Below are 27,220 nucleotides of genomic sequence, written 5' to 3'. Positions count from 1 at the left end.
CCATCTTGCCTCAAAAGGTAACTTTGAACAAAAAAAAATTCACTAATTAAATGTTTAACATATTCACACAAACAATATGCCATTATCAAAATAAGAATACTAGTAAACAACGATAAAAAAGACATTAATGAGGTGATCATAATTACCTTAAAATAACGATGGTTGTCCTTGCACAAAATTAGATCAACGGATCGTTAAAACAGTTTTCCGTTTGTAAACAAAAAACGCGTGCACTCTCATTTACGGTTTCTCTTGCAGGGACCGTTAGTTGAATGACTCTTCCTATTGAGTTACTGCATGCTATTCACCAACGTGTAGTTTCTTGTTTGCGTGCGGTACCCCGTCTTACCTCGAGACCCCGTCATGCCCCCCATTCCCCTATTTAATGACGATTGGATTCAATGTGGAATATGTGCAGAATGGTTGCATGAGGCCTATTTAGCGTATAAAGGAAGCGGACCTTTCGTTTGCGGCCATTGTAAGACTCTTAACTAGTGCGTACTTTTAGCCTCCCTGGAGCTCATAGAGTACGCAAATGACACTTTTTCAAAATATTTTTTACATGGATGTTTTTTTGTTTAAACATAATAAGATATGATTTTATTGTTACGTAATAAATAAAGATTGATATTCAATAAATATGGTATTGCTATGTCTTTCTTCCCCCAAGTTACAACCCAAAATAAACTAAGTGCGTACTCTTACCCTCCTTTACCCTAGTACCTTTAAGTATACCTATGTAATATCCTATAATAGATTTGTTAACGCTTAACCGATTCTTACTTCTCAGTGCTTTTTACATTCTACTTAAGGGGATAGGCGCAAAATCTTTGTCCAATGCTACTTAAATGCATTCATTTTTTTCGAATTATGAGAAAACTAATAAGTATTTTTGAAAAATTTAAACGCAGAATGAAAGATTACGTTATTACCGAGGACCTAAAGTCCCTAGCCTAAAAACGTCTATAATGTTTATCTTAATAAGTTACAGGGGCGAAAAAAGAGAAAATTTGTGTGATTTTTAATTTCAAATAATTAATTCAACAGAAACTTTTAGTTTATTCTAGGGACTTTAGACCCTCGGTAATTAATGTAATCTTTCATTCTGCGTTTAAATTTGTCAAAAATATTTAAGTACCTATTAGTTTTCTCAGGGTTCGACAAAAATAAAACCATTTAAATAACATTGTATAAAGATTTTGCGCCTACCCCTTAAAGGCAGTTTGCATTTCTTTCATTTTAAGATATGCGAAAGCCCGTAAATGGTTGCATCATTCAGAGCCGTAACTACGATGTTGGGGGCCCTGGGGCAAACGTGATCTGGGGGGTTTACCCCCCAGAGGAAGGGTAAACCCTCAATCTTTCATCTGGAATCATCTGGAAAACGTTTTACGAAGTTGATTGCTATGTTTTGAAGGTCTTGTTCGTTGGCATTTAAAATAAAATCAGGTTGAACAATTCGGTACGTATCTTACACTGCTTTCATTCCTTGAAAGCGAGTGTCTAGCTGATGGCATCATAATGTGTCGATCATTGAGTAAAACACGGTTACTCTAAAGCATGGCTTGGGATCTTGAGGTATTTTATCTTCGCACAGTTCATCGAAATATTTTTTCATCTTCTGCATTCTTTTTGGAGCGAACCCTAATGGTATTCCCCAACGTTGACACATATTTGAAGCCACTTCAAAGAAGGTTTCAAATTGTCCTCTCATTTCAGATAGTTTTAAGAGGTTCTCTTTAAGTAAACTGTAAGCTGTTAAAAGGCCCAAAGATTTTGATTGCAGTGTTTTCGAGACTATGTTGAGGATTTCAAGGATTTTATTTTGCACAACTAGTAACAAAACAAATTTGAATGGTTCTATTTTCTATTTTTCAGTTGTGCTGCTTCGTCTCTTTCATTTCTTTTGTTACTTGTCAGAATTAGACTTGAAAGGCACTTCAAAACATCGCAATGTCTGTATTTCAATGTATTGACTGCATCAAATCTTCAGCCCAGCGTGTTGAATTGAGAGTTTTTAGAGTCACTTTCGAGGAACATCTTTCAGATTGGTATGAGGACTTCAGTGCCTCCCAACGAAAGGTTTGAAGAAAGATAAGAAAGAAAGATATGAAGGTTTATTTAGAGAAAATGCAGTAAGAGGTAAACCAGATTGCTAAGAAGATACAGGAAATTGAAAAAGTGGAAGAAAATTCTAGAATGCGTCAAAACTCGATATGGAAAAAGTGGAAGAAAAATTGAAGAAGATAGGATAATGTCAAAAAGGAGGAGACTGTCAGAAAGTAATTGTATACAGCTTTAATGAGAGCAGAATTCAATTCGGCAGAGATTTAATTTAGAAAACGATATCCGATACCTTTCATTAAAATCTTAAAACAAATTCCAACATATGCTGAACTTCAAAGACTGCAAAGAAATTATAAGAAGCCATCTAAAATACGGAGCTGCTTTGTGGTTTGAAAGCAAAGAAAATAAGGTGACTTTATGAAGAGATTTTGAGACAAAATTTTTTATAATGGTGCAGGTGAAACAGGTTAAAATCGATCTTTGAAGTTGTTAGAATTAATATGCCGTGTACCTATTTATTACAATCGGACAACTCGAAGTAGAACTTGACTGAAAGTACTTAAAAAGTTTATTTGACCTCGTTACAGTGTATGCAAGGCCAACCAAACAGGGGCCCTCTTGGCCGGGGGCCCCGGGGCACTACCCCGGTTGCCCCAATGGTAGTTACGGCCCTGGCATCATTGTGTTGTGAGCAGGTGTTCTCAGGGGAACGATTGTATGCCCGCACGCTTGAATAGGTTAGGTTATAGGTTTTTCTACCAACGAAATTCATTTACTTGACGGCAAGTTTAAATAATATCGTAGTGTTAAGTGTTTAGCAACTCGTAAAAGTTTCGTTAAATCTGCAAACAATGATTAGAATGGAAACATTGTGTAAATTTTTTATCTTTTTGATATCTATCAGCAGTAAGATAATTAAAGCGTAAGTATACAGATCTTATGAGTATTTAGATGTGGTGTATGTATAGTTGATGTAGGTAGGTATATTTATGATGTAGTTATATTTATGATTATTAATTTAGCATTTTTATTTGATGGTTCAAAAAATATTTAATTTTTAATCAATACCTATTAATATTTATACGATTTATATCATTGATATTTTTTTCTATTTTTTCTTCTATTATTATGCTTTAGGCATGTTCTTGTCTAAGCTTAATGCTGTACCACAGCATAAAAAACGCAACAGCAGTGACACACTAGAAGGCGGGAAAAGTTCGCGACTATTACTGCGCAGAGTGTCGGCCATTTTTCGCGTAGTACCAGACAGTGTAGAAGATCGACAGTGTTGCCGATTTGTACATAATTATCAGATTTACTTAACTTTTATGACATTCTAATAATAAATATATTTTAACATAATTTTATACGTATGCCTGTGGGAATTATGTCAATAATTGGGACATAACACAAAATATTGACGATGAATTGCGATTGTATATATTTGCAGAAATTCCAGAAAATATTCATAAAGAATATGTTTAGGGTAATAAAGTTAGTGCAATAACTGAGACTGCAGCAATGCAGAAATACAAAAAATCACGTTTTCTTAGATATCGTTGTCTGTCGACGTTTAAATGCGATCTGTGAGCAAATATTAAATTAGTGTTAGCAAAAGTGAAGGAGTAAAAGAATCTTACTCCTTTCAAACAGACAAAAAATGTTAAAATATTTTAATCACATAAAGTCTTCATTTCCACAAGATGAGGATGAGGAAATTTTATTTGAAAGCGTTCCAGATGTAGTTTTATTAAAGTATAATAATATATTACATATAATTTTCTTACAAGTATTTTTGAATTAACAAATTGAATAAAATAACTTTTTTCTTAATGTATTTTTATTACCCTTAGAAACTACCAAGATCAAAAACATAATTTTTGGCAAAATCTGATCATTTTAGCAGCGGCTTAATATAATTTCATATAGTGACATCGGCAACACTGATGAACAAACGCATCACATCACCACAGAGATGTACTACGCACAAAATGGCGACTCTGTACTTTTCAACTTCAAAGGCGGCATCTGGGAGTGTCCTTGCTGGTCTCGTTTATTAAGCTGTGGCTGTACCTACTTAGGGTCGATTTCTCATACCTGCGGTAATCTATAGTTCAGTTGAACCAGGATCACCGGTGATCTTCGGTTTTGTTTGGAATGCATTTCTCATTGCACGTTCATGTCAGTGCTTGTTCTACAGCTTTCGAGAAATGCCAATAGATGGCAAAAGGTAAAAAACTGTTTTTGAATAAAGTTAAATTTAAGAAGTATTTATAGTCAAATAGTAATTTTAATAATTATAAATAAATATTATAAAAACAAAAATAATGTTATCGTTTATCGTTAGGCTTAATATAATAAAATAGGATATATTTATATTATGACAGCGTTTCGTGTTAATACAACGCATGCGTAGTCCATGAAATCATCTGAACTGAGTTCTGAAATCTTTGAACGGCCGAATTCCACCGTTCAAGTATCGTTCAAGTTTAAACTGCCATCGGTTGAACGTGCGAATTGAGAAAGACGATTTTGACTTTAAACTGACGTTTACTAGAAGTTCAGGTTAAACTGGAGTTGAACTCGATATGAGAAATTGGCCCTTAATCGTATTTGTGACATTTAATGCCAGCTACCTCGTTAGGTATATTTTAAACGGTGTTTTTAACCGTCTGGCACCTTTTACATTCCCTTTTTCTAATTACATTTACCTAAGTACTTTTTTATATAAACTGCCATTTTTATTTTTCCAGCTGACATCCCTTCGATATCCTCATACCAGCGAATCTACACTCAACTAAACTTAGATGGAATCATCTGACATTTTTTATTATTTTAAGCGAAATAATGCCAAATTAAATTTTCTTCCATTGCATCTCTCAGAAGCCTAACTACAGGTTATAGAGCCAAATCAGCATAACCTGCGAGCTCTTAAAGTTGGCTGAATGAAAATTAAAGACTTTTTTTTACCGCTCATAATTCCTACCCAGAACATGATCTTCCGCTTTGATATTTATGAACAAATCTGTCAGTTTCCGTTCTTGTTTGTCTTCCTCACCCTCTAAGTACACTTCGTTAATCATCTGATTTTACACGTCCTACTTTCGTTTGAAAATAGCACACTTTTCCAATTTCCATTGTTCCATTTTTGGTGTTGAAGCCACCAATTTACGTGATCAATTTTGTGCTGTCTGGTTAACTCGGCATCCCGTAACTTTTTCCTGCTGTATAGTCCTTGGTCAGGCAACTCTTCTTCTTATCGTTTCAACTAAAATGTTTACAGCTATAGCTTACAAAAACTGCAGGTTTCAAATACATAGTGATTCCATATAAGTTTGGTTGAGTGTATATACTCTTAGCGTCTATATCCGTTGCTGATCTATCTATCTAATCAGCTCTAAACATTCATCATTGGATATAGGCCTTCTCTTCCTTCTTCCATGCCTCTCTATCTTGGGCAATTTGCATCCAATTTGACCCAGTGTGTTTCTTCAGGTCATCCGACCATCGCATCTGTGGCCTTCCCCTTTTTCGTTTGTGGTTCCACGGTCTCCAATGTATAATCATCTTAGTCCATCTTTCATCCTTCTGCCGTAGGGTGTGTCCGGCGAACTTCCATTTAAGCTTTGCTACTTGGGTAGAGACATCTTTCACTTTTGTTTTGTTACGGATCCATCCGTTTCATTTCCTGTCTAATAGTTTAATGTTCAGCATTTGTCTTTCCATGGATCTTTCTGTCTTTGCTATTTTTTCCATATTTTCTTTTGTAAACGTCATCCATGTCTGAGAGCCATATATTAGAACAGCTAGATTAGAACAGTTTTTAGCTATTGCGGGTATTTTCTGTCCTTTAGAATATAAGACAGTTTTCCGAATGATGCCCAGGCCAATCTTATTCTTCTCTTTATTTCTTCGGTTTGATTTTCTTTATTTAATCTAGCGATTTGTCCTAGATATATTATATACCCTTTTACTTGATCTATTCTTGTTTGTGCCACTGTCATTATTAGTGCTTCTTGTTGATTGGTCATGGTTTTTGTTTTTTACTGTAATTCATCTTCAGTCCCATCTTTGTCGATTCTCTATCCAGTTCTCCCATCATTCTTTGTAATTCTTCACTTCTTTCTGTTATTAATACAATATCGTCAGCATATCGTAAGTGATTCAGATATTGCCCGTTTATGTTTATACCCAAGCCATCCCAGTGTAGTTGTTTGAACACATCTTCTAGCGCTTGGTGATTAGCTTGGGCGAGATGGTATCTCCTTGTCTTACTCCTCGGTTTATTTTAATAGGCTCCGTTTGTTTCATTAGCTTAATAGTTGTTGTTGCCTTATCATAATATATATTTGTAATTAAGGCGGTATATCTGTAGTCTATTCTGCTGTTTTGTAGGGAATTCTTTACTGCCCAGTGTTCCACACTATCAAATGCTTTTTCGAAGTCAATAAATGCCATGTATAGCGGGATATGATATTCGTTAGCTTTTTCGATTAATATCTTCATCGTTAAAAGGTGGTCACTTGTACTAAAGCTCTTTCTAAATCCGGCTTGTCCTCTTGCCTGGTATCCATCTAATTTAGTTGTTAATATGTTTGTTAATATCTTGGTTAATAGTTTGTACATCACATTTAGTAAAGTTATGGGTCTGTAATTTTTTAAATCCTTTTTATCTCCTTCCTTAAATAGTAACAATGTTACTGCTTCGTTCCAAGTGTTGGGTATTTGTTTTGTCATTAATATTTTATTCATAAGTATGTACAAAACTTATCTAGTTGTTTTCCCACCATTTTTTAGCATTTCTACAGTTATCCCGTCTTTTCCTGGCGATTTATTATTCTTCATCTCCTTGAGTGCTCTTTTTACCTCATTCTTACTGATTTCTGGTTGTAAGTCGGAATTGACATTTTTTATTTTTATTTGTAGTTGCTTAAGGATTTCTTGTGTTGGTTTCTGTTTTGTATTGTAGAGGTTTTTATAATATTCTTGTGTTATCTGTATAAATTCTTCTATATTATTGGTCTCTATACCTTATTTGTTCGTTATACTATTAATCTGTATGTTTCCAAGCTGTGGTTTTAAGCACTTCATATTTTTATTTTGTTCAATGGTTTTTTCTATTTTTTCTTCCTGTACTCTCCTTTGACTTTCCTTGATATTCCTTCTGATAGCTTTGTTTACCTCTTTGTAAGCTACTGTGTTTCTCTTATCTTGTTCTATTAATGTTTTTCTTTTGTTCATGAGGTTTTTTGTTTCCTGGGATATGTAGTTTTCCTTTTTTATTCTTGTTTGTGCTACCTCTTTTCCCGCCTTTGCTAATTAGTGTTGCCCAAATGCAAGACCAAGACGAGACTTAGAGAGTCTTGGTCTTGGTCTTGCGACAGTACACCTGGTCTTGGTCTTGGTCTTGGTATTGCACTCCCGGTCTTGGTCTTGGTCTTGGTCTTGCAGCAAGAGTCTTGCAAGTCTCGCAGATACCCACTAGCATATTGCTATTTATTAAGCGTTACTTTAGATTTTAGAAAAACGTAACAGTATAAGTACATTTTCAGCTTGACTTAACATACAGGGCGAGGCAGATAAACTTCCTATTAGAAATATCTCGAGAACTAAAGACAACAAAATCATGAAAATTGGAATGAAGGGGTTTTGAAGAGCAGGGGCGTCATTTGATAGGGTCAGGGGAGGCATTCCCCCCCCTGACCCTGAAAATGACTGAAATTTACAAAAAATACATAAATTTTCATCATTACATCATATTTAATATATTGTATATTATAATGCTTGCCCCCCCCCCAATCAAAATTTTAAATGATGCCCCTGTTGAAGAGTGATCTATTTAGTGAAAATATTTTTACCTATTTCCAGTTATACCGGAAGTTGCTTATATTTTCGTTTTTTTTTAAATGGGATACCAGTATATTTTTATATTTCTGAATTCACTTCCATGTCTTCTTTCTAAAAATATGAGGTTTTGTAATGTTACATAGGGTAGTTTAAAAGATAATTACGTTTTCTTATTGATTTCGTAGCAACGTTCACACCCTGTAGAATTGTAGTAGTTATTTGACATCAAGAAACTTTATTTATGTTCAAATGATTTTTAATATAGTCTACTATTGTTAAAAGTTATTAGTATCGCTAAATATTAAATTTGGTATACAGGGTTGGTCGAAACACGGAATGAGTATTTTCTGAGTTTTCTTAAAATTGAACACCCTGTATTTTCGTCTTGTAATAAAATGATATTTTGTGTTACTTTTTTTTTCTTAAGCATTCCCTATACCTAACTGCCATAATTTGTGCTTAATTGTTAATCGCACCAACAATTTTATACGTAGTTATTTTGATAATTCAACCATCATTGGTAATTTTTAGGATCAGTCTAGATTAATATGTAGGTACTTATCTATTTCCGAAAAAGTATTTGCGATTGAATATGTTCACGGCCAACCTAATAAAATTTCACGTATTTTTGGTTGCAATTAATATTTGGCTTGAATCGCCAATAACTCACAAACTAAAGCAGTTAGGTATAGGGAATTCTTAAGAAATAAAAAAGTACCATAACATATCATTTCATTACAATACTAAAGTACAGGGTGTTCCATTTAAGAACACTCAGAAAATACTAATTCCGAGTTTCGACCAACCCTGTATTCTAAAATTAAAAATTTAGCTATACCAACAATTCTTAACAATAGTAGACTATATTACAAATCATTTGAACATAAATAGAGTTTTTAATGTCAAACTACTACAATTCTACAGGATGTGAATATTGCTACGAAATTAAGAAAAAAAATGTATTCTCTTTTAAACTACCCTATATATAACATTACAAAACCTTATATTTTAACAACGAAGACATCGAGGAGAATTTAAAAACGTAAAAATATACAGGGTGTCCCATTCAAAAAAACGAAGTTATAAGCAACTTCCGGTATAACCGAAAGTAGGAAATAGATGAAAATACGTTCATTAAATAGATCACTCTTTAAAACCCCTTCGTTCCAATTTTCATGATTCTGTTGCCTTTAGCTCTCGAGATATTTCTAATAGGCCATTTATCTGCCTCACCCTGTAGACATAGTAAAAACCAACCAAATTAATAAATGACTAAACAACTCACATCGGGTGGGGTTTGAACCCACGATCTAAACTATCCCTGCCTATACTCTCAACTGAGTGATCTACCATGTCCCGCGGGAGTCAGTGTTTCTTAATAAACATTTGCATTTAATAACCTTACACGTGCTAAAACATGGTTAAAAGAAAAAATAGCTGACATATTAAAGAACATTCTCTGTCTAAATAGAAAGGAATTTTGTTTGACCAATTGATATAATAATTGCACACTCTGCAGAAAGTTTATAAGAACGTTGTTTAGTCTTTACGATGTGGTATTCATAGAATCTTACTAACTGATAAGGAAAAACAATTGAGTAGGTGTCGTATTATATTTTTTTATCAGCTTTAGGTGACATATTTTATCTTTAAAACGTTTCAATAGTCAATAGGATAATATTATTGTCGGCGTCACAACACAAGATTATTTTATGAAAGGGCACCTATTCTCAAAATTTAGACAATTACAATAATTTATTTCAGAGCGAAGGCGTCGTCTGCTTAAAAAAATAATGTATTACAAAATATTTTATTTTTACATTGTAATAATTTATTATGACCTCTGAGTACGTGTCAAATAAATATGTCAATGTATGTTTATTGTATTGTTCATCTTCTTCTTCTTCTTTCTACTTTATAAATAGGCTCAATTCCTTTTTTACTTCGGTTGTTAACCTCAATTGACATTGTCTGACCATCTTTTCATCGGTCGTCCCAATGATCTTCTTCCATTTGGAGATGTGTCTCTTGCTATTCGTAATATTATATTTTCTGCCATTCTTTGCATGTGTCGGTTCCATTCTATTTTGCTTCTTTTGGTCCACATGTTTATTTCTTCTATACCACATCTCGCTCGTATTTCCTCACTTCTTACTCTGTCTCTTAGAGTTTGGTTTGTTATTTTTCTTAAGACTTTCATGTCTGCTGTTTCCATCAGTCTTTGTGTTTTCGCCATATCTGATCTTGTTTCCGCTGTGTACGTCATTATCGGTCTTATTGTTGATTTATATAATATCTTGGTTTTCGTTTCCATTGTGACGTATTGTTTTCTCAAGATTGTGTTGTTGAGACATCCTGCTGCTCTGTTCGCCATGTTCACTTGTTTTTGTACTTCTTCTTCCACTTTTCCGTAGCTTGACAGTTTTATTCCCAAGTATTCCGTTTCCATCACTTGTTCTATTATTTTGTTATTTACGACCAATTTACATCGTCTCGGTTCCGATGATATTGCTAGTATTGTTCATAATGCGCATAACTCCAATTTTACAAATTTTTGTTATACAGGGTGATTGATTAGTAGGGTAAAGCTCAATAGCTCCGCTATAGTGATAGATAGCAATAAAAGTTAATAACAAAAATTTTAGCCACCTTTGAGCTTCACATTACAAAATTAGTTAGAATGTTACAGGGTGTTCGATAACACAGTAGCAGACCTAACTTATGTTTTTTTAAATGGAACACCCTATATTTTATTTTAAATTCGAAATCCTGTTAACTTCTCCATCACAAAAATATAAAGGTATTATGTTATACAGGGTATTTACAAAGTTATAACCAATTTTATATGAAAATCGTAACAAGTTCATTGGAGTTGTGACTGCATAAGCTTCACTGATGATGCATAAGGATGCTGAAATAGCTATATGTAGATGGTGGTCCAACTCTGAATCAAATATAAACAAAACCTGCCTTGATCTTTTTTATCTTTACCATATTTTTTTATTTATTGGGCGTGGGTGGCCACGCTACTGGTCCATTGAAAAATGAAAATATCTCGAAAACTAATAAATTTAGACATAGGGAATGTAATCTAAAAATTAAAGTACGGTAATGGTACTTTTCAATAGTGATATAAAATACAGGGTGTTCCATTTAAAATTACTGAGAAAATAATGTACTTGCGTTTTGACTCACCCTGTATTTGATATAAAGAAAATTAGCAATATCGACAATTCTTGAAAATTTTGACAATACGTTAAAAAATATGGCATTAATAAACCATTGTTGGTTTGCTTATTTTTTTTTATACAGGGAGTTGAACTTGTTACGATTTTCATATAAAATTGGTTATAACTTTGTAAATACTCTGTATAACATAAAAAACCTTTATATTTTTGTGATGGAGAAGTTAACAGGATTTTGAATTTAAAATAAAATATAGGGTGTTCCATTTAAAAAAACATAAGCTTGGTCTGCCACTGTGTTATCAAACACCCTGTAACATTCTAACTAATTTTGTAATGTGAAGTTCAAAGGTAGCTAAAATTTTTGTTATTAACTTTTATTGTTATCTATTACTATAGCGGAGCTATTGAGCTTTACCCTACTAATCAATCACCCTGTAGTCTCTAAGACATAGTGTCTAAGCATATACCCGAACTACTATATTCCCTAAAACGACACTCAATCCTAACTGCAAGACGCAAGAGTCTCGCAGGCTTAGTCTTGTTCTTGCTCAAGTCTTGCACGGTCAGTCTTGGTCTTGGTCTTGCTAAAATGAAGCGGTCTCGGTCTTAGAATAGAATAGAATAGAAATATGCTTTATTGTCACTGAAAATTATACAATTTTATGGACAAAGCTTAACATAGATTCACGAAAAAGATATACATAACAATAACAATAACAAATACAATTTTATAAAATTAGATAAATCGTCAATAAAAAAAAATATATAAACAAGTTAAAAAAAGTGAAGTAAAAAAAAACAAAAACCAATATATTGCAAAATTACTATAAATTGCAAAATTGAACCTACAACATAATATAATAAAACACAAACAAAGGAACTAATAAGTTTAAGCTGCTGTATGTGACACCCAAATATAGATAAATACACTTTAGTAACTTGTAAATTACTGTGATTTCTTAGTTAGTCATTAAGAAACTCTTCTACTGAATAATATGGTCTTTTAGATAAATGAGCTTTTGTCATTTTACGGAACTTGAGAAAGGATGTTGCAGATTTAAGTTGTAAAGGGAGATGGTTGTATAGTTTTTTTGCGGAATATAGTATAGATTTCTTTACTAACTCAGAAGACGGGATCGGTAAATAGACATCAAAAGTTGAATTTCTGGTGGAGTAGTCATGATGAGGCCTTGCTGGAAAGACATGCATGTGTTTACGAATTAAGCAAACAGTTTCTAAAATATACAAAGATGGAAGGGTTAAAATTTCGTGATCTTTAAAGTAACTTCTGCAATGGGTTGTTCTTCTGAGGCCAAACAGATATCTTATTGCTCTTTTTTGTAATTTGAAAATAACATCAAATTGGGCAGCTGTACTAGACCCCCAAAAAGGAAGACCATATCGAAGATGAGACTCGAATAAAGAAAAATATGTTATTTTAGAAGATGCTAAATTGAGTTCCTTCGAAACAGATCTTATGGCATAGCAGGCCGAGGCGAGTTTCTTACTTAACAAATCGATATGAAGGGACCATTTGAGGTTGCTGTCTAAAAGAATACCAAGAAATTTTACAGAATCAACGGTAGAGATCTGGCTGCTATTCACAAGCAGGGGTTGAAGAGCACCTTTATATGATAATGCTACCGTTTTATCCACGTTAAAAGAGAGTAAATTAGAGTCAGACCAGGTTTTTATCGTAAGAAGATCAGAAGTTATAGTTGCATGAAGAGTTGCAATAGTTGAGTTGCTCCAAGTGATACTGGTATCATCAGCAAAAAGAAAAATTTTTCCATCGATTTTTAAATTAGTGATGTCATTTATAAAGATCAGGAAAAGTAGAGGACCCAATACTGAACCTTGTGGTACTCCACATATAATGTTTTTGAGACTAGAGTCAGTATCATTTGCTCTAACCAATTGTTTCCTATTATCTAAGTAAGATTTAAACCAATTCAAAGAAATACCTCGAATTCCATAGTAATTAAGTTTTTTAATCAAAATGTTGTGATTTACACAATCAAAAGCTTTGGAATAGTCACAGAAAACAGTGGCAGTATAAAGATTATTGTTTAGTGCTTGGTAAACCTCGTGAAGTACAGAAAACATGGCATCAGTTGTACATTTATTAGTTAAGAAGCCGAACTGATTTTGTGATAAAATATTGTTATCAAAGAGAAAGGACATAAGTCGGGTTTTTATGAGCCTCTCAATAATTTTGGAGAGTACCGGTAGTAGGGCAATAGGTCTATAGTTGCAGGCATTAGATTTTTCGCCACCTTTATGAAGAGGAATAATAATGGCTGTCTTTAGGCACTCTGGAAATTTACCGTTTTCAAAGGAATCATTAATTAGTGACACGAGGAGTTCTAACACATTATCTGTGAGATTTGAGAAGATTTTTATGGATAGTCCATCAGTACTACAAGATGATTTGCTTTTGATACTATTGATCGTTTGGATCAATTCAGATTTATAGATTGGTCTTATAAAGAATGAATTCGAGACAATTTCTGAATTAGGGAGATAGGAAATGGGATCTTGTTGAGACTGAATAGTGGATGTTATATTTTTACTCACGTTAATGAAGTATTCGTTTAGATTTTCAGGGTTTGGAAGGGCAAATGTTTGAGCTGCGTGGGTTTTATTTCGAAGATCGTTTATTATGGACCAAGTTTCTTTTGCAACACTTTTGGAGCTTCCCAGACGATTTTGATAGTAGGCTTTTTTAGCTGATTTGATGAGTTTTAAGTATGTGACTCTGTAATTGGTGATATATTGAGTGACAGAGACGTTGGTAGTAAATTTCTTGATATAAAGTAGTGAACGCATATTTTTTGCTGATATGCGGATACCTTTGGTAGTCCAGGGTTTGCGACGTTTTGGCTTAATCGTAATTAAAGGAAATGCCTTATTGAAGATACAGACAAGCTTCTCCAAAAAATCACTGAAATTATAGTCCACGTCCGTAGAAGGAAAATGCCAGTCAGAAGTTAAACATAAATTTTGAAATTTATGAAAATTCCGAGCGGAAAAAATCCTACCTAAACGTCGGGTTTTCGAGGAGGGTTTGCTGAAGATGTTAAATTTCGTATATACTGCTTCATGATCCGATAGTTCCGCATTAATAACTGTAGAGCAAACATCAAGGGGTGAGAAATCGGAGACAATATAATCAATTATGGTAGATGTAGTTTTTGTAATCCTTGTAGGAGAATTAACGTGCATTGAGAGACCATATGATTCAAATATGTTGACCAAGAACATTTGGGTAGCACAAGCAGCAGCATAATTTATGTTGAAGTCTCCGCATAGAATTTTTCTGCTTTTGTGAGGCAAGTCATCTAACAAATTTAGCAGGTTCTGAAAAAATAGTTCCACGGAAGAGTCAGGTGATCTATAGATGCAAATAATGTAAAGATTAAGATTTTTATTAAAAACTAAGGAAAATTCAAAGAAGGCTTCATTCAACAAAAAGTCATATTTTGTTATCTCAGAAAAATCATTGTTTGCAGAAAGAATTAGGATGCCTCCATGAGCTGAGTTTGGACGATCATACCTAGCAATTGTGGTATATTTCTCTACAAAAAAAGGCTCATTGACTGCAAGCCAGTGTTCTGTAACAGCAACTAACTGGGGAAATCCTAATTCCTCTAGAAACAAAAACAATTCGTCAGTTTTATTTCTTATAGAACGAATATTAATCAGAACCATACTAAAGTTGTCATCACTAAAATTATTCGAGGTTTCTAGTTCCTCAGAACACGTCGTATTATTTAAAAATTTCGTCTTGGAGAGCTAGTGGAATAATAATTTCGGTGACACTCCCTTGATTTTTGCAGGTGAATAATTCTTTCCGAAGTGAGAAAAGACCTAAAAGCAGCAAGATCAGCGTCTACTTCATCTGCACCGATTCCATAAGCATCGTTGAATTCTAGAAGAAGTTTTCTTAGATCTTCATTCTTAGTCGGAAGTCCTTCGGAAGCCAGAAACAGTTTAACACTTGTGTTGGTATACCCATCATAAAATACTGATGCAGGTTGGTCGTGTAGAAAAGCAAGATGAATTTTAATGGCCTTCAAGATATCCGGTTCCCTTAATCTGGCTAAAAGATATCGACTATTCGAGTTATTGGTCAATCTAACTCTTGGTGGGGTCAAAGGATCCAGATTTATCGATGGTTCTAAAGTATCCTTCTTAATGAAATTAATATGAGAACGGAAAGGATCTTTAGATTTGCACATTGCAATGGCCTGCTTGTCTGTCAGTATATTTGTGGTATCAACTTCATTCTTGTTGTTACTTGGAATGGTAATTGGATTTTCCAAGTTAACCGTGCTTCTGATGTTCTTCCGATTTATATCTGTCTCAGATGAAGTCGTTTGTTCGGAGTATAAGGATTCTGTAGACCACTTAACGTTTACACCCGGTGGCCAAATTTCTTTATTAAATAATAAGTCAATAGATGTTTTAGACTTAATACCTATTTTGAATGAGGAGCCAGTATCTGAGTTGGCATCTTTAAGGAGGGCGTAACATCTTATAAATTCCTTGATACCTAGCTTCTCTTTAATGTAATGAACTACTTGTATAGGTGTGTATATTGGGGCTAAGTTGCTAATGACGACAAAGTGACATTTATCTTCTGCAATTTTTGTTTTTTTGACTGTACTGGTTTCGAAATGCTGGGTGTCTTCAGTTTGTGTACTTGAAGTGGCATATACTATGTTTTTCTTCGATACCTCTTTCTTCGTTGGTATAGTAGGTAGTTTGTTGGAAAGATTACACATTTGATTAGATATTTCACTGATGTGTGAAGAGAGCCTCTCTAATCCCAACTTTATCTCAGATGAATGTGTATCTTGGACTTGTATTTTAATCGTGTCATTTGAACAGCCGAAAAAAAAATCTTGGTCTTGGTCTTGCGAAAACGTAAGAACAAGACCAAGACTGCAAGACCAAGACCGATTTTGGACAACACTATTGCTAATGTATCGGTTAATAGCTGATTTATTTCATCGATAATTTTGTTTTCGAAATTTCGTTGCTGATACCTAAGCTAATTGGTTTGCTTGCTTTTTTACACACTATGTAAAGTTTTTAAAAAAGGTAACTATTTGTCCCGAGAGTTTAAGCTACAACTTCAAGCCATCCACGATCTAATGGAGAAGTAAAAACCGACATAGAGAGCATTGCAGAAACCTGGAAAATTACTGCTCAGACTTATACAAAGACACTTCAAAAGATGCATCAGTTTCAGAACGCAACAAACATTCAAAGAGAAAGAACCAAAAATCAAAGAGAAAGAACCAATTATTTTACGAACCAGAGTAGTGAAGGCTCCCAACCAACTAAGAATAAAAAGAACCCAGGAATAGAAGGAATAGATAGCATACCAGTCTTCTTCTTGAGATGCAAATCCACTAATGGATGTTAGCGATCACATTTTCCATTGACTCTCTGTTTCTTGCAATGTGTATCAGAGATTGTATGTCGTTAATTGTTTCCCTGTCCGTGCCTTATGCTTCGGAGCCAGGACATTTTCTTGCGTTCTATTTCTCTCTTGCCTTCAATTTTACCCTCTATTATAAGTTGAAGAAACTAGTATTTTTCGTTTCGCATGATGTGACCCAGATACGCCGTTTTCCTTTTCTTGATGGTTTCGAACAGTTGGCGTCTTGGTTGATTCTTTTAAGGACATCTATATTAATCTGTGACTTTCGCCGTCCATGGTATCTTTAGGATACGGTGTAGAGCCGCATTTCGAGTGGAGCGGCTATAAAGCATACCAGTGGAGACTAAAAGCAATGGGCGAGATTGGCATTGATGTAATACTGGATATGTGCAACATGATATAAACTGTTCACAAAAAGTATCAAAAAAAGACTGGAGACTGCCTAGAGAACAAGCTGGATTTAGATGCGGATATAGCACTAACGACCACACTTACTGGTAATAAAAAACCTGATGGATAGGTCTGCAAAATATAACAAACCATTGGCATTGATATTCGTGGACTACCAGAAAGCATTCGATGCCATAAGCCAGCAGAAAATGTTAAAAGCATTGGTAGAATCGCGAATAGACCATCGCTACACTAACATTATCTGTAACATTTGTATCACAGTAACACTATCTGAACAACAAACAAATAAATTCTGTATACAGCGAGGAGTACGGTAAGGAGACACCATCTCACCAAAGCTATGTATTTACAACTCTTTTAGAACACACTTTTAAGAAGCAGATCTGAACGAACATAGTATCAACATAAATCGAGAGAAGCTCAGTCATTTGTGATTCGCAGATTACATTGTCCTTATAGCCGATCGTATGGATGATGAAATAATAATGTTGAACAAATTATATTACGCTTACTTAGAGGTAGGACTAAATATTAACATCAACAAGACGCTAATCAGTGCCGGATTTACCACTAGGCCGACTAGGCCACGGCCTAGGGCCGCAAGCAAAAAGGGGCCGCAGTGTTTTGTGAAAAAAAAACTTTTTTGGTAAAAAAATTTTACTCATTGAATTGAAATCAGTAAACGATTTTTCAAATAAGAGAATGGCTATTCTACTAAACACTTTTTACGTACGGTATTTTACAACGTTTTGACAAGAGTAGCAAAACATTAACTGCTAAAGACTTGAATGTGACTTGCAACATACAGATCTCTAAAGGAGTATGCATTGAGTCTGAGAGACAACTTTGATTCCTATGAAAAAAGAGGAAAGAGTTGCCTAAAAATGAAACCTATATTCTTGAAATAAAAAGACGCCCGAAAAGAAAAGCTCTCCCTGGCTAAGACAAAGAAGATAAATCCACTGAACCCCACTTTAATGGCAAATAAAACTTAAAGATTCAATGTTGTAATTGACACGCTTTATTCAGAATTGAATGAAAGGTCCGAAGTTTATTTCAGTCTTAATGAAGAATATGGAATTAAAACAACTTATCATCAATTTCCAATGAAGAAATCGGGGTAAACGTTTCTATTTTGACTAAAAAGTATCGAATCGACATAGATGGCGACGAGTGTGTACAGTTTAAAGGCTTTGTTGAAGGTATATTTGATGAAGAAAGAGAACCCCATGACAACAAGATTACCAAGGCTCCGAGAAATACACTTTTGGAGTATCTGAAAATCATTCATGAAAAACAGTTAACAACATTATTTCCGAATATGGACACGGCTTTGCGCATTCTACTATGCATGATGACATCTAATGCATCTGGAGAAAGATCATTCAGCGTGTTGGAAAGAATCAACACCTACTTCAGTAACTCGACTTCTGACGAAGATTCTAAATTGTCTAATTCGGACAGTTTTGTTTCAAATGCTGAGCTTTTTCAAGCCTTAGACTTTAAAAATTCGATTAAAGATTTTGCAGCCAAAAAACTTAGAAAAGTGAGTTTTTAGAGTTTAGATATGATATTTATTATAAGAGAATAATGAATAATGAATTGAACGATCAAGAAGTTTATTTGTTGTATTCTTATCCCTGGTTGCACCAACAGATCTTAAGCTTAAGGCGTGCATTAACGAAACATATGCGTTGCACCATTGAGTCTTAGATCAATTTTCAGCTTGCCATAATGGATTGTCATGTGGATTGTATTGATAAGAATTGAAAATTATGGTGCAACGTATGTGACACTTAAATCGGCCCTATCTATAAGCTGAGCTGGGTTAAGCTGGAGCTTAAGATTTGCTGGTGCAACCAGGCATTAATATTTTTATTTTTCAGTACCGTAGCCTATTACTAGTACAGTTCATATTATTTTCCTTGTTCTTTATTTATAATGTCTTTTCAACTCGGCTTTTTTTAGTTTTTTGTTGTCATCTGTACTTTTTCTTCCGAATGAAACATATGGTATTTAATTTTAACAGTTAACTACAATACTAAATATTTATAATATAATCATTTTAAAAAACTCTAACAAGAAGTAAAACCACTTCTATGTAAATTGGTATATTTATTAAAACTTAAAAATCCCAATGGATTGAATAAAAATGTCCAATTCAGAACGTTTTCAGACCTATCGGTCCATCATCAGTGAATGTGCATACTTGCTAAATAGCCCCAGAACCAAACAATGGTTGAATTTAAAATTCAATTTACATTATTTAAAAATAATATTAAACAGGCTAAACGCCGATGTTACAGGATATTGCCTATGGGAACATGGTGAAACCCTACCAAAACCTCAATCAACCATCTTAGGCCAACTTTGACTATAAAGTCAAAAGAGATTTTTTGACTTTAGGCTAACTTTGACTATAAAGACTTTATAGTCAAAGTTGGCCTAAGATGGTTGATTGAGGTTTTGGTAGGGTTTCACCATGTTCCCATAGGCAATATCCTGTAACATCGGCGTTTAGCCTGTTTAATATTATTTTTAAATAATGTAAATTGAATTTTAAATTCAACCATTGTTTGGTTCTGGGGCTATTTAGCAAGTATGCACATTCACTGATGATGGACCGATAGGTCTGAAAACGTTCTGAATTGGACATTTTTATTCAATCCATTGGGATTTTTAAGTTTTAATAAATATACCAATTTACATAGAAGTGGTTTTACTTCTTGTTAGAGTTTTTTAACTATATGGTATACAGCCAACCTAGGGAACCTCCCTTTTAGTTTATAATCATTTTAGCAATATTATTAATTTTACAAATAACTGCTCTTTGCTAACATTTTGAATTATAATATATTTTCTATCTTCTTCTTAAGGTGCCTTCTCCATTACTGAAGGTTGGCTATAACTACCTTGAATTATAATTATTGTTCTCTACCTTGAGCGGTTCTTAGTATCGAATAAGTGTCCATGCCTGTCCAGTCTCTCACGTTCTTCAGCCAGGAGCATTTTCTTCTTCCTTCCACTTTCCCTTCCATTGTGAGTCGTAAAAAGTTGTATCTTTCTCCTATGTAAATTATTTCCTAGATAACTCGTTTTTCTGGTTTTTACAATATTTAGGAATTCCCTCTCAGTCTCCATTTTTCTCAGCACATCGTTGTTGGTCACGTTATCTATCAAAGAGATCTTCAGACTTCGAAAATCCAACATCTCAAGGCTTCTATAAATATAGAATTCTTTCTATAAATTTTCTTTTTCGAAATTTCTATAAATATAGAAATTGTTAGAGCTGTTTTGAGGTTTTAGCCAAATTTGCAAACCAAGATTATTTTTAGTAAATACATTTCAACATATTTATGTCCGTATTCAAATAAAACATTAGATTAGAGGCATTTCTATCCATTTATGTTATGCTTTGTATTTCGAATTTAAAAAAGTAAAATTAAAGTAAACGTTTTAATCCAGATTTAGCCATACGGCTCACACTCCCTCTAAGGGGAAAATTGACTCATCCCAGATACCTACGGTATCAAAAGGATTGAGCTCTGGTGGGACTCTTTCCGTGTTATCGAGCCCTAGGTGACTTGGAATGCAGGTGTATCTCCCAAAAATTTTCGTACACTTCTGGCCGTCGCGAGTAGTACAGCTTTCTGCATGGTCTTATAAAGATGTTCATTCAGACCCAGCTTTTTGATGCTTTCCAGGAGGGTCTTCGGAATGACTCCAGTAGTAGACATGATAATCGGTATCGTCTGGGTACTTTGCATTCTCCATTGCCTTCGTATTTGAATTTCCAGATCTCTGTACTTGGCGATCTTTTCAGTAAATTTACTACGTAGATTATTGTTGTTAGGTATCGCCACATCAATTAGTGTTGTTTGTTTTGTTAATTTATTAACTAGTACGAGATCTGGTCTATTATGTGCCACTGTTTGGTCTGTGAGCACAGTGCGGTCCCAGTATAGCTTGTAGTTGCCATCCTCAAGCATACTCTCAGGGACGTATTGATAATACGGGAGATGGTCCGTTTGGAGAAGTCCCAGCTTGATAGCTATCTCCTGATGAAGGATTTTTCCCACTGCGTCATGCCGTTCCTTGTATTCAGTTGCAGCAAATGCCTGGCAGCCCCCTGTAATATGTTGGATGGTTTCTTGGGCTTGACATCCATATCGGCATCTGTCGTTTTGAACCTGAGGGTCTTTGACGATATATTTCAGGTAATTTCTGGTTGGTATAACCTGATCCTGAATGGCCAGTAATGAACCCTCCGTTTCAGGGAACATCTTTCCTGATGTCAACCAATAGTTCGACGCTGTATTGTCGACATAGTCTTGGCTGACCTCATTGGGATGTCGCCCGTGCAGAGGTTTACCCATCCAGGTTCGCATTTTTTCGTCTTTAGTGAGGTGGTTTATGCGCATTTCTGGTTCCCTCAGTTTGATCGGTGTTGTGTCATCTACTGCGCAAATAGCGCGATGTAGAGTAGATGTCTCAGCCTGCATCTGAAAATAAGTTCTTAAATTAGCAATTTGTTTATCTAATTGCTCACCTATATCCATAAGTCCTCTTCCTCCTAGATTCCGTGGTAATGTTGTTCTTTCTACTGCACTTTTAGGATGGTGTTTTTGTGCCTTTGTGAGGTGTGTTCGCACTTTTCGCTGAAGAGCATCTATATCTGTTTTTGTCCACTTAACAATACCAAATGAGTAGCTAAGCGCGGAACATGCGTAGGTGTTTAGTGCCTTAAACAAATTTCTACTGTTAAGGTGTGAGCGAAGCAGCTGTTTTACCCTTCGTATAAACTCAGTAGTTATCTCTGTTTTCATTTGTTTATGGTCAATTTTCCGCGCCTGCTTTACTCCAAGATATTTATACATATCGTTTTCACCCATGGCCTCGATGTTCTGGCCATTTTGCATATCGAATCCTCCGGGCTGTACTTTTCCTCTGACTATATTTAAAATACGGCACTTGTCTAGTCCGAATTGCATACTAATATCATTAGAAAATGTTTCGACAGTTTTTAGCATCTCATCTAGTTGGTTTCGAGTGGAAGCCATTAATTTCAAATCATCCATGTACAATAAATGATTAAGCTTCGCCACTACATTGTTGTTATTTTTGATGCTAAAACCTGCGTCTGTGGAGTTCAATAGCTGAGATAGTGGGTTCATAGCTAGACAGAACCACAGAGGACTCAACGAATCTCCTTGAAACAGGCCCCGGCTGATTGCGATATTTTTAGTTTCGATGTTAATTTCACCAGTTATTTGAAGGTGAATTCTAGTTTTCCACTCTGTCATTATATGCTCTAAAAAGGTCACTATATTATCATCGACTTTATATATTCTCAATATATCTATAAGCCATTCATGCGGCACTGAATCAAAGGCCTTCTTGTAATCAATGAAGGCAGTAAAAAGATTCCTCTTTTTGGAATATGCCTGGTTAGAAATGACTGAGTCGATGATGAGTTGTTCTTTGCATCCCATGGAACCCTTAGCGCATCCTTTCTGTTGAGGTTCTATGATATTGTTCAGAGCACAGTGTTGGTAGATACGCCGGGCTACACAGGATGTGACCAATTTATACAAAGTTGGAAGACAAGTAATTGGGCGGTATTTGGCTGGATCTTGGGTGTTATTTTGATCCTTCGGTATTAAATAAGTGGTACCCTGAGTTAGGAATGCTGGTATATCCTGCGGATTAGAAATAACATGATTAATTAATGTTGATAAGCACTCATGAACACTCCAAAACTTCTTGAGCCAAAAGTTTTGAACTCCATCTGGTCCAGGAGATTTCCAGTTATGAAGCTCTTTGATGATATTTGAGACTTCTTCAGTATTGAAGGGTTCGTAAAGGGTAGTAATGTAGTGTTGGCAATTCTGTGTCGTATCTTCTATCCATCCAGCATTGTTGTTAAGAGCAGCTGGTGTGGAAAGTTGATTTCCCCAAAAACTCATGAATTTCTTCTTGGCTTGGGTAAGTCTTATCGACACGTTCTACAGTGGAATTGAGTTTTCGATAGAACGCCTTCTCAGAACTCTCAAAAAGAGCATTGTCGCTTTTGCGGTTGTTACTAACTTTGTATCTCCTTAGTCGCCCTGAATAAACGGAGAGTTTTTGTTTTAATGTATCCAGACACTGATGGGCTGTGTTGTTTTCTGGATCATATCTTGAGTGTCTTGCGGTACTCAGCATTATTTCTTCAGCTCTCCTGATGACTTTTCTACTTGTTACACCTCGTATGTATTCTGTGACTATACCAATATCCTTACGTAGTAATTCAATCTTTCCGAGCAGTCTTTTTTCCCAAGGTGCAATTCTGTTACCAGTTCTTTCGTTATTAGTACCCCGTCGTGTTCGGATCTTAACGCCCATTACATTAGAAATTGCTGTTGCTGCACAGTAGATTAGCATGTGCAAATATTCTAATGTGTGGGCTTCTGCGACATAATTGGGTAGGACTTCAGTATTCACAATTTGTAACAGCGCACCTAGTTTCTTACAAGAGTTTATTCGTGGTAGCGGTGGTCTGCTAAGTGGGTTTGTTCCATTAAACTCCTGTACCGCACGTGCCATTTCGCTTACTAGGTTATCACGTAACTCGTTGTTTTCCTGCTCTGTATTGTCAGGTTGAGTTTCTTGTATGGCAAGCTCAGGAATCTGCTCATGAACTTCAACAGGGACTTGATCTTCAATTACAACATCGTTCTGAATCTCCCGTTCGACTTCGCTTCTGATGGTATTGCGTCTGGTCTCTGGGATAAGGTTGTTTCTTATAATTACCCGGTATTGGTCCGATACTCGTTGCTCCGATACTTGAATATCTGGGTATGTCCTGCAAAATTCGGCATACAGCTGCTGTCGGTAGCCGATTGTTTCTTGACCGAGGTTTGTCACCTTGTAGTAGAAGCGCAAAATGTTTTCATTAATGGACACAGTCCATTTCATGCGCTGCCTCGGTCGTCCCGCTTGAGTGAGCGCCGGCTGATGATCCAGCGCAGCACCTTCGGCGGGTGGAGCTCTTGTTGTTGTTTGGCTCGCTTGTGGTTGTGGTTGTGGTTGGGCTGTAGCTGATTGTATGACAGGGGCCCGCCTCCTCAACACCCTGCCACCGACGTCCCGCATGCTGTCACGTCCAGCGCCGGCTCCAGACGTGCCCTGACGATCCCCAGGCAGCGATCCTAAACATAAATTATTAATCTCCATTCTCATGGGTGTGCATTTTATACCTACTGCCAGGTGTCAGTTTTTGTTCCACGGCAAGTATTCCTGCTACTCTCTGGGTATTGGCGCTACGAATACCCAGAAAGCATCCCCCATTCGCAGGGGGCCGCGCCTGATAGAAGAACTGACAAAAAACTCCCACAGGAAACGTTTTAATTATTATTATTATTATTATTATTAAGTCTTTATGCTTTAATTACATAATCGTGAAGTTATCGGGGCCGCTCGGGGTAATTTGGCCTAGGGCCGCAAATACCTTAAATCCGGCACTGACGCTAATAATGACTAATCTGGTGCTAAATCGTAATATTGTCATTGACGGAATGGATATTGGGCAGACTGTATCTTATAAGTACTTGGGACATGAAATTCGGTCAGGAAGAGATAACCAGACGTACAAGTTCCCACGTCGCATAGGATTAGCCTGGGTAGCGATTGGTAAACTGAACTATGTATTTAAATCGGACTTACCCATATCACAGTATATAGAGGTTCCACAGTAAAACCATTCCTCTGTCGGCGCTTTGATCTCAAGAAGTAATAGGGGTTTTCCCTGTTAAAATCCGTACGTTTCTATGCAACTAGCAATGCGAGAGTGGTTCTACTGTCCCTCTTTATACTGTGCCCATATGCCTGAAAAGGAAAATCTTTTTATATATATATATATTTGTTTGACCGCTTATACAGTCCCAAAACGTCATACTACACCGCCTATTCAGTCCAAAAGTGACGTTGTCAGACCCGGCTTCGGGTCTGACAACGTTTACTTATAGTACTGGATTCTAGGGGTGTAGGGGGTGCAGGGGGTGAATTTTTAGCTGGGCTTGAAAAATCGGTAATACATCATATTATATACAGATTTAGTTCACCGTTCGGCAGATTCGAGGGCGCTTCGATCGCGCTCAACTAGCTGTATATATTTCGCATAGTTAACATACGCCTAGAAGCCCTACACCTGGCAACACCGTATGGTGTATAAATAAACCAAGAATATATATTCACAGGGCTCATACAGTCCCGATACACTAAAACGACCTAAAACTTATTTGATCCAAAATTATAACAAGTTTTAAGGATTATGAGGCTTTTAAATATACGTTGATTGGGTATATATCTACAGTTCTGATACAGACCCGATATGCTAAAACTGCCTACTAACTACCGTTTTTTTTTATTATTTCGCGCTGGTAACAATGATAGATAAGTGTTGAATTATTCCCCAAAAAGAAAACAAAGTTTTGTTTATTTTTGTAAAAACATGAAATATTGAAAAAAAGTAATTTTTACAGATTTTTCTTTGAGATACTCAAAACACATTCACAAACATGCAATATTGTCGTTTAATAAAAAAAAACTAAAATTGTTGTTAACTAAAAAATTAAAAGTAAAAATTAGACTTCAAACTTATATGAGTTTAAATTTATTTGTAAAAGAGAGCTTACATAAAGGGTAACATAATCTATTTTGCGGTTAAGCAGGCGACATTTGTGGATATCATAAATGCCGAAAGAATTGCATTTACTTTCGACGAACGAAACTTGTTCATTTTTTAAATAATATACTGTTATTTTTGATAGTTCGTTAATTTAAATCAGCGAAATTTTATATATAGCCTTTTTACTACAAAAGCAAGATTACGTAGGTCAAAATTTCTGACGTAACAGCACTGTCAAACATTAGAATGTAACTTTTCATCATGGCCACGTTTATGTCATTACTTTTCAGATTTTTTTCTTGACTATAAAAATTATATCTATGGTTATTTATTCAAATTAATGATGTCAATTTGTTTTTCATTACTTGCCGAAATATATTATTTACCAACAATATTACCACAGTGTAGGTATAATCATTAAAATAGATTATTTAATATTTTTAAAACTAAGTACTGGAAACGCTAAAATTCATAAGAAAACTTTCAGATCTTTAAATCTAATAATAAACTTATTTCTAATAAAGCTAATCTGAGAAATCTAAATTCTTTAACTTACATCTCTGCAGTTAATGGTAAAAGGGAATCCCATTATTTCGTTCTTGTTTAAAAATAATCTATTAAAGAAGCATTTTTGATTTTGCACAATGTTTCTCAATACGAACACAAACACAATAGTATAGGTACACACACAACAATAATTGCAATTGTTTTTAAATTAAGGTATATTTTAATATGTAGGTATGTATTAATAAAAACAGTACCTACAGTGTAAAGCTATATTTTGAATCAAATTGTGTACGAAATGAAGTAAAAATGTAGCAACACAGAACTGTTACATCAGTACGATTACAGCGTTACAATGCACCATTGTCTGATATATTTAAATAAAATTATTATTTTCTGGAGTATTTAACTTTAAGGAATGTTTCATAAAATTTATATGATTAATAATAAAATGTTTTTGGTTATTTAATTAATATATTGATGTGATCTTGATTATTGATATGAGATAATATTCTTATATGTCACTTAATTTAATCAATGTATTAATACTAATCTAATTAATTAACCAGATCACATATCAATATGTTTTCAATCTCAGGGCGAATTATAAATTAATTACTTACTTTCGTGGCTTCTAAATATTTCTTAATGGTTTTCAAAAGAAAATATTTAATTCCCATTCTAAAATTACTTTCTACTCTTTACAAAATTTAATGACCTATTATCTCTTTCACTGAGTTTTATTTAGCATAGGCTAATGAGCGAACCTTCCGCGAAAAACGATAATGGTACGCACCAGTCACTTTGTTTATTCTAATCGCATTGTCCCGAGTTTCGTACGCTTATTCTAATCACTTCTTAAAATTAAATATAACAATTTGTTGTATACAGGTTGTTCTAAATTTATATGACCGTGGTTGAGAAAATTGATAATATTTTATATTAAATTGAACTCTGTTTATAATTATCAAAATTTAATTTTCATATCAAATAGAAATATAACAAATCCCCGCCTTGTATTCGATAAAATTTATCTGCATTTTTAAATAAATTTTCTCGAGGCAAAACCAACTCCCTGTATAT

The 27,220-nt window shown here is 34.8% G+C and overlaps 1 protein-coding gene across 1 annotated transcript in view; it reads left to right on the top strand.

The window, feature by feature from the left end:
• Positions 1-2,912: 2,912 nt before the first annotated feature.
• Positions 2,913-27,220, top strand: part of LOC114327777 (C-1-tetrahydrofolate synthase, cytoplasmic) — a 187,478-nt gene continuing 163,170 nt past the window's right edge. Inside the window, exon 1 of the mRNA XM_050643088.1 lies at positions 2,913-2,989. Coding sequence (XP_050499045.1) covers positions 2,919-2,989 — 71 coding nt within the window. The 5' untranslated portion in view covers positions 2,913-2,918. The remainder of the gene's footprint in view (positions 2,990-27,220) is intronic.

This window comes from Diabrotica virgifera, chromosome 2 (assembly GCF_917563875.1).
Source record: "Diabrotica virgifera virgifera chromosome 2, PGI_DIABVI_V3a".
Taxonomy (NCBI): Eukaryota; Metazoa; Arthropoda; class Insecta; order Coleoptera; family Chrysomelidae; genus Diabrotica; species Diabrotica virgifera.
This window is presented reverse-complemented; position numbering and strand designations above follow the sequence as displayed.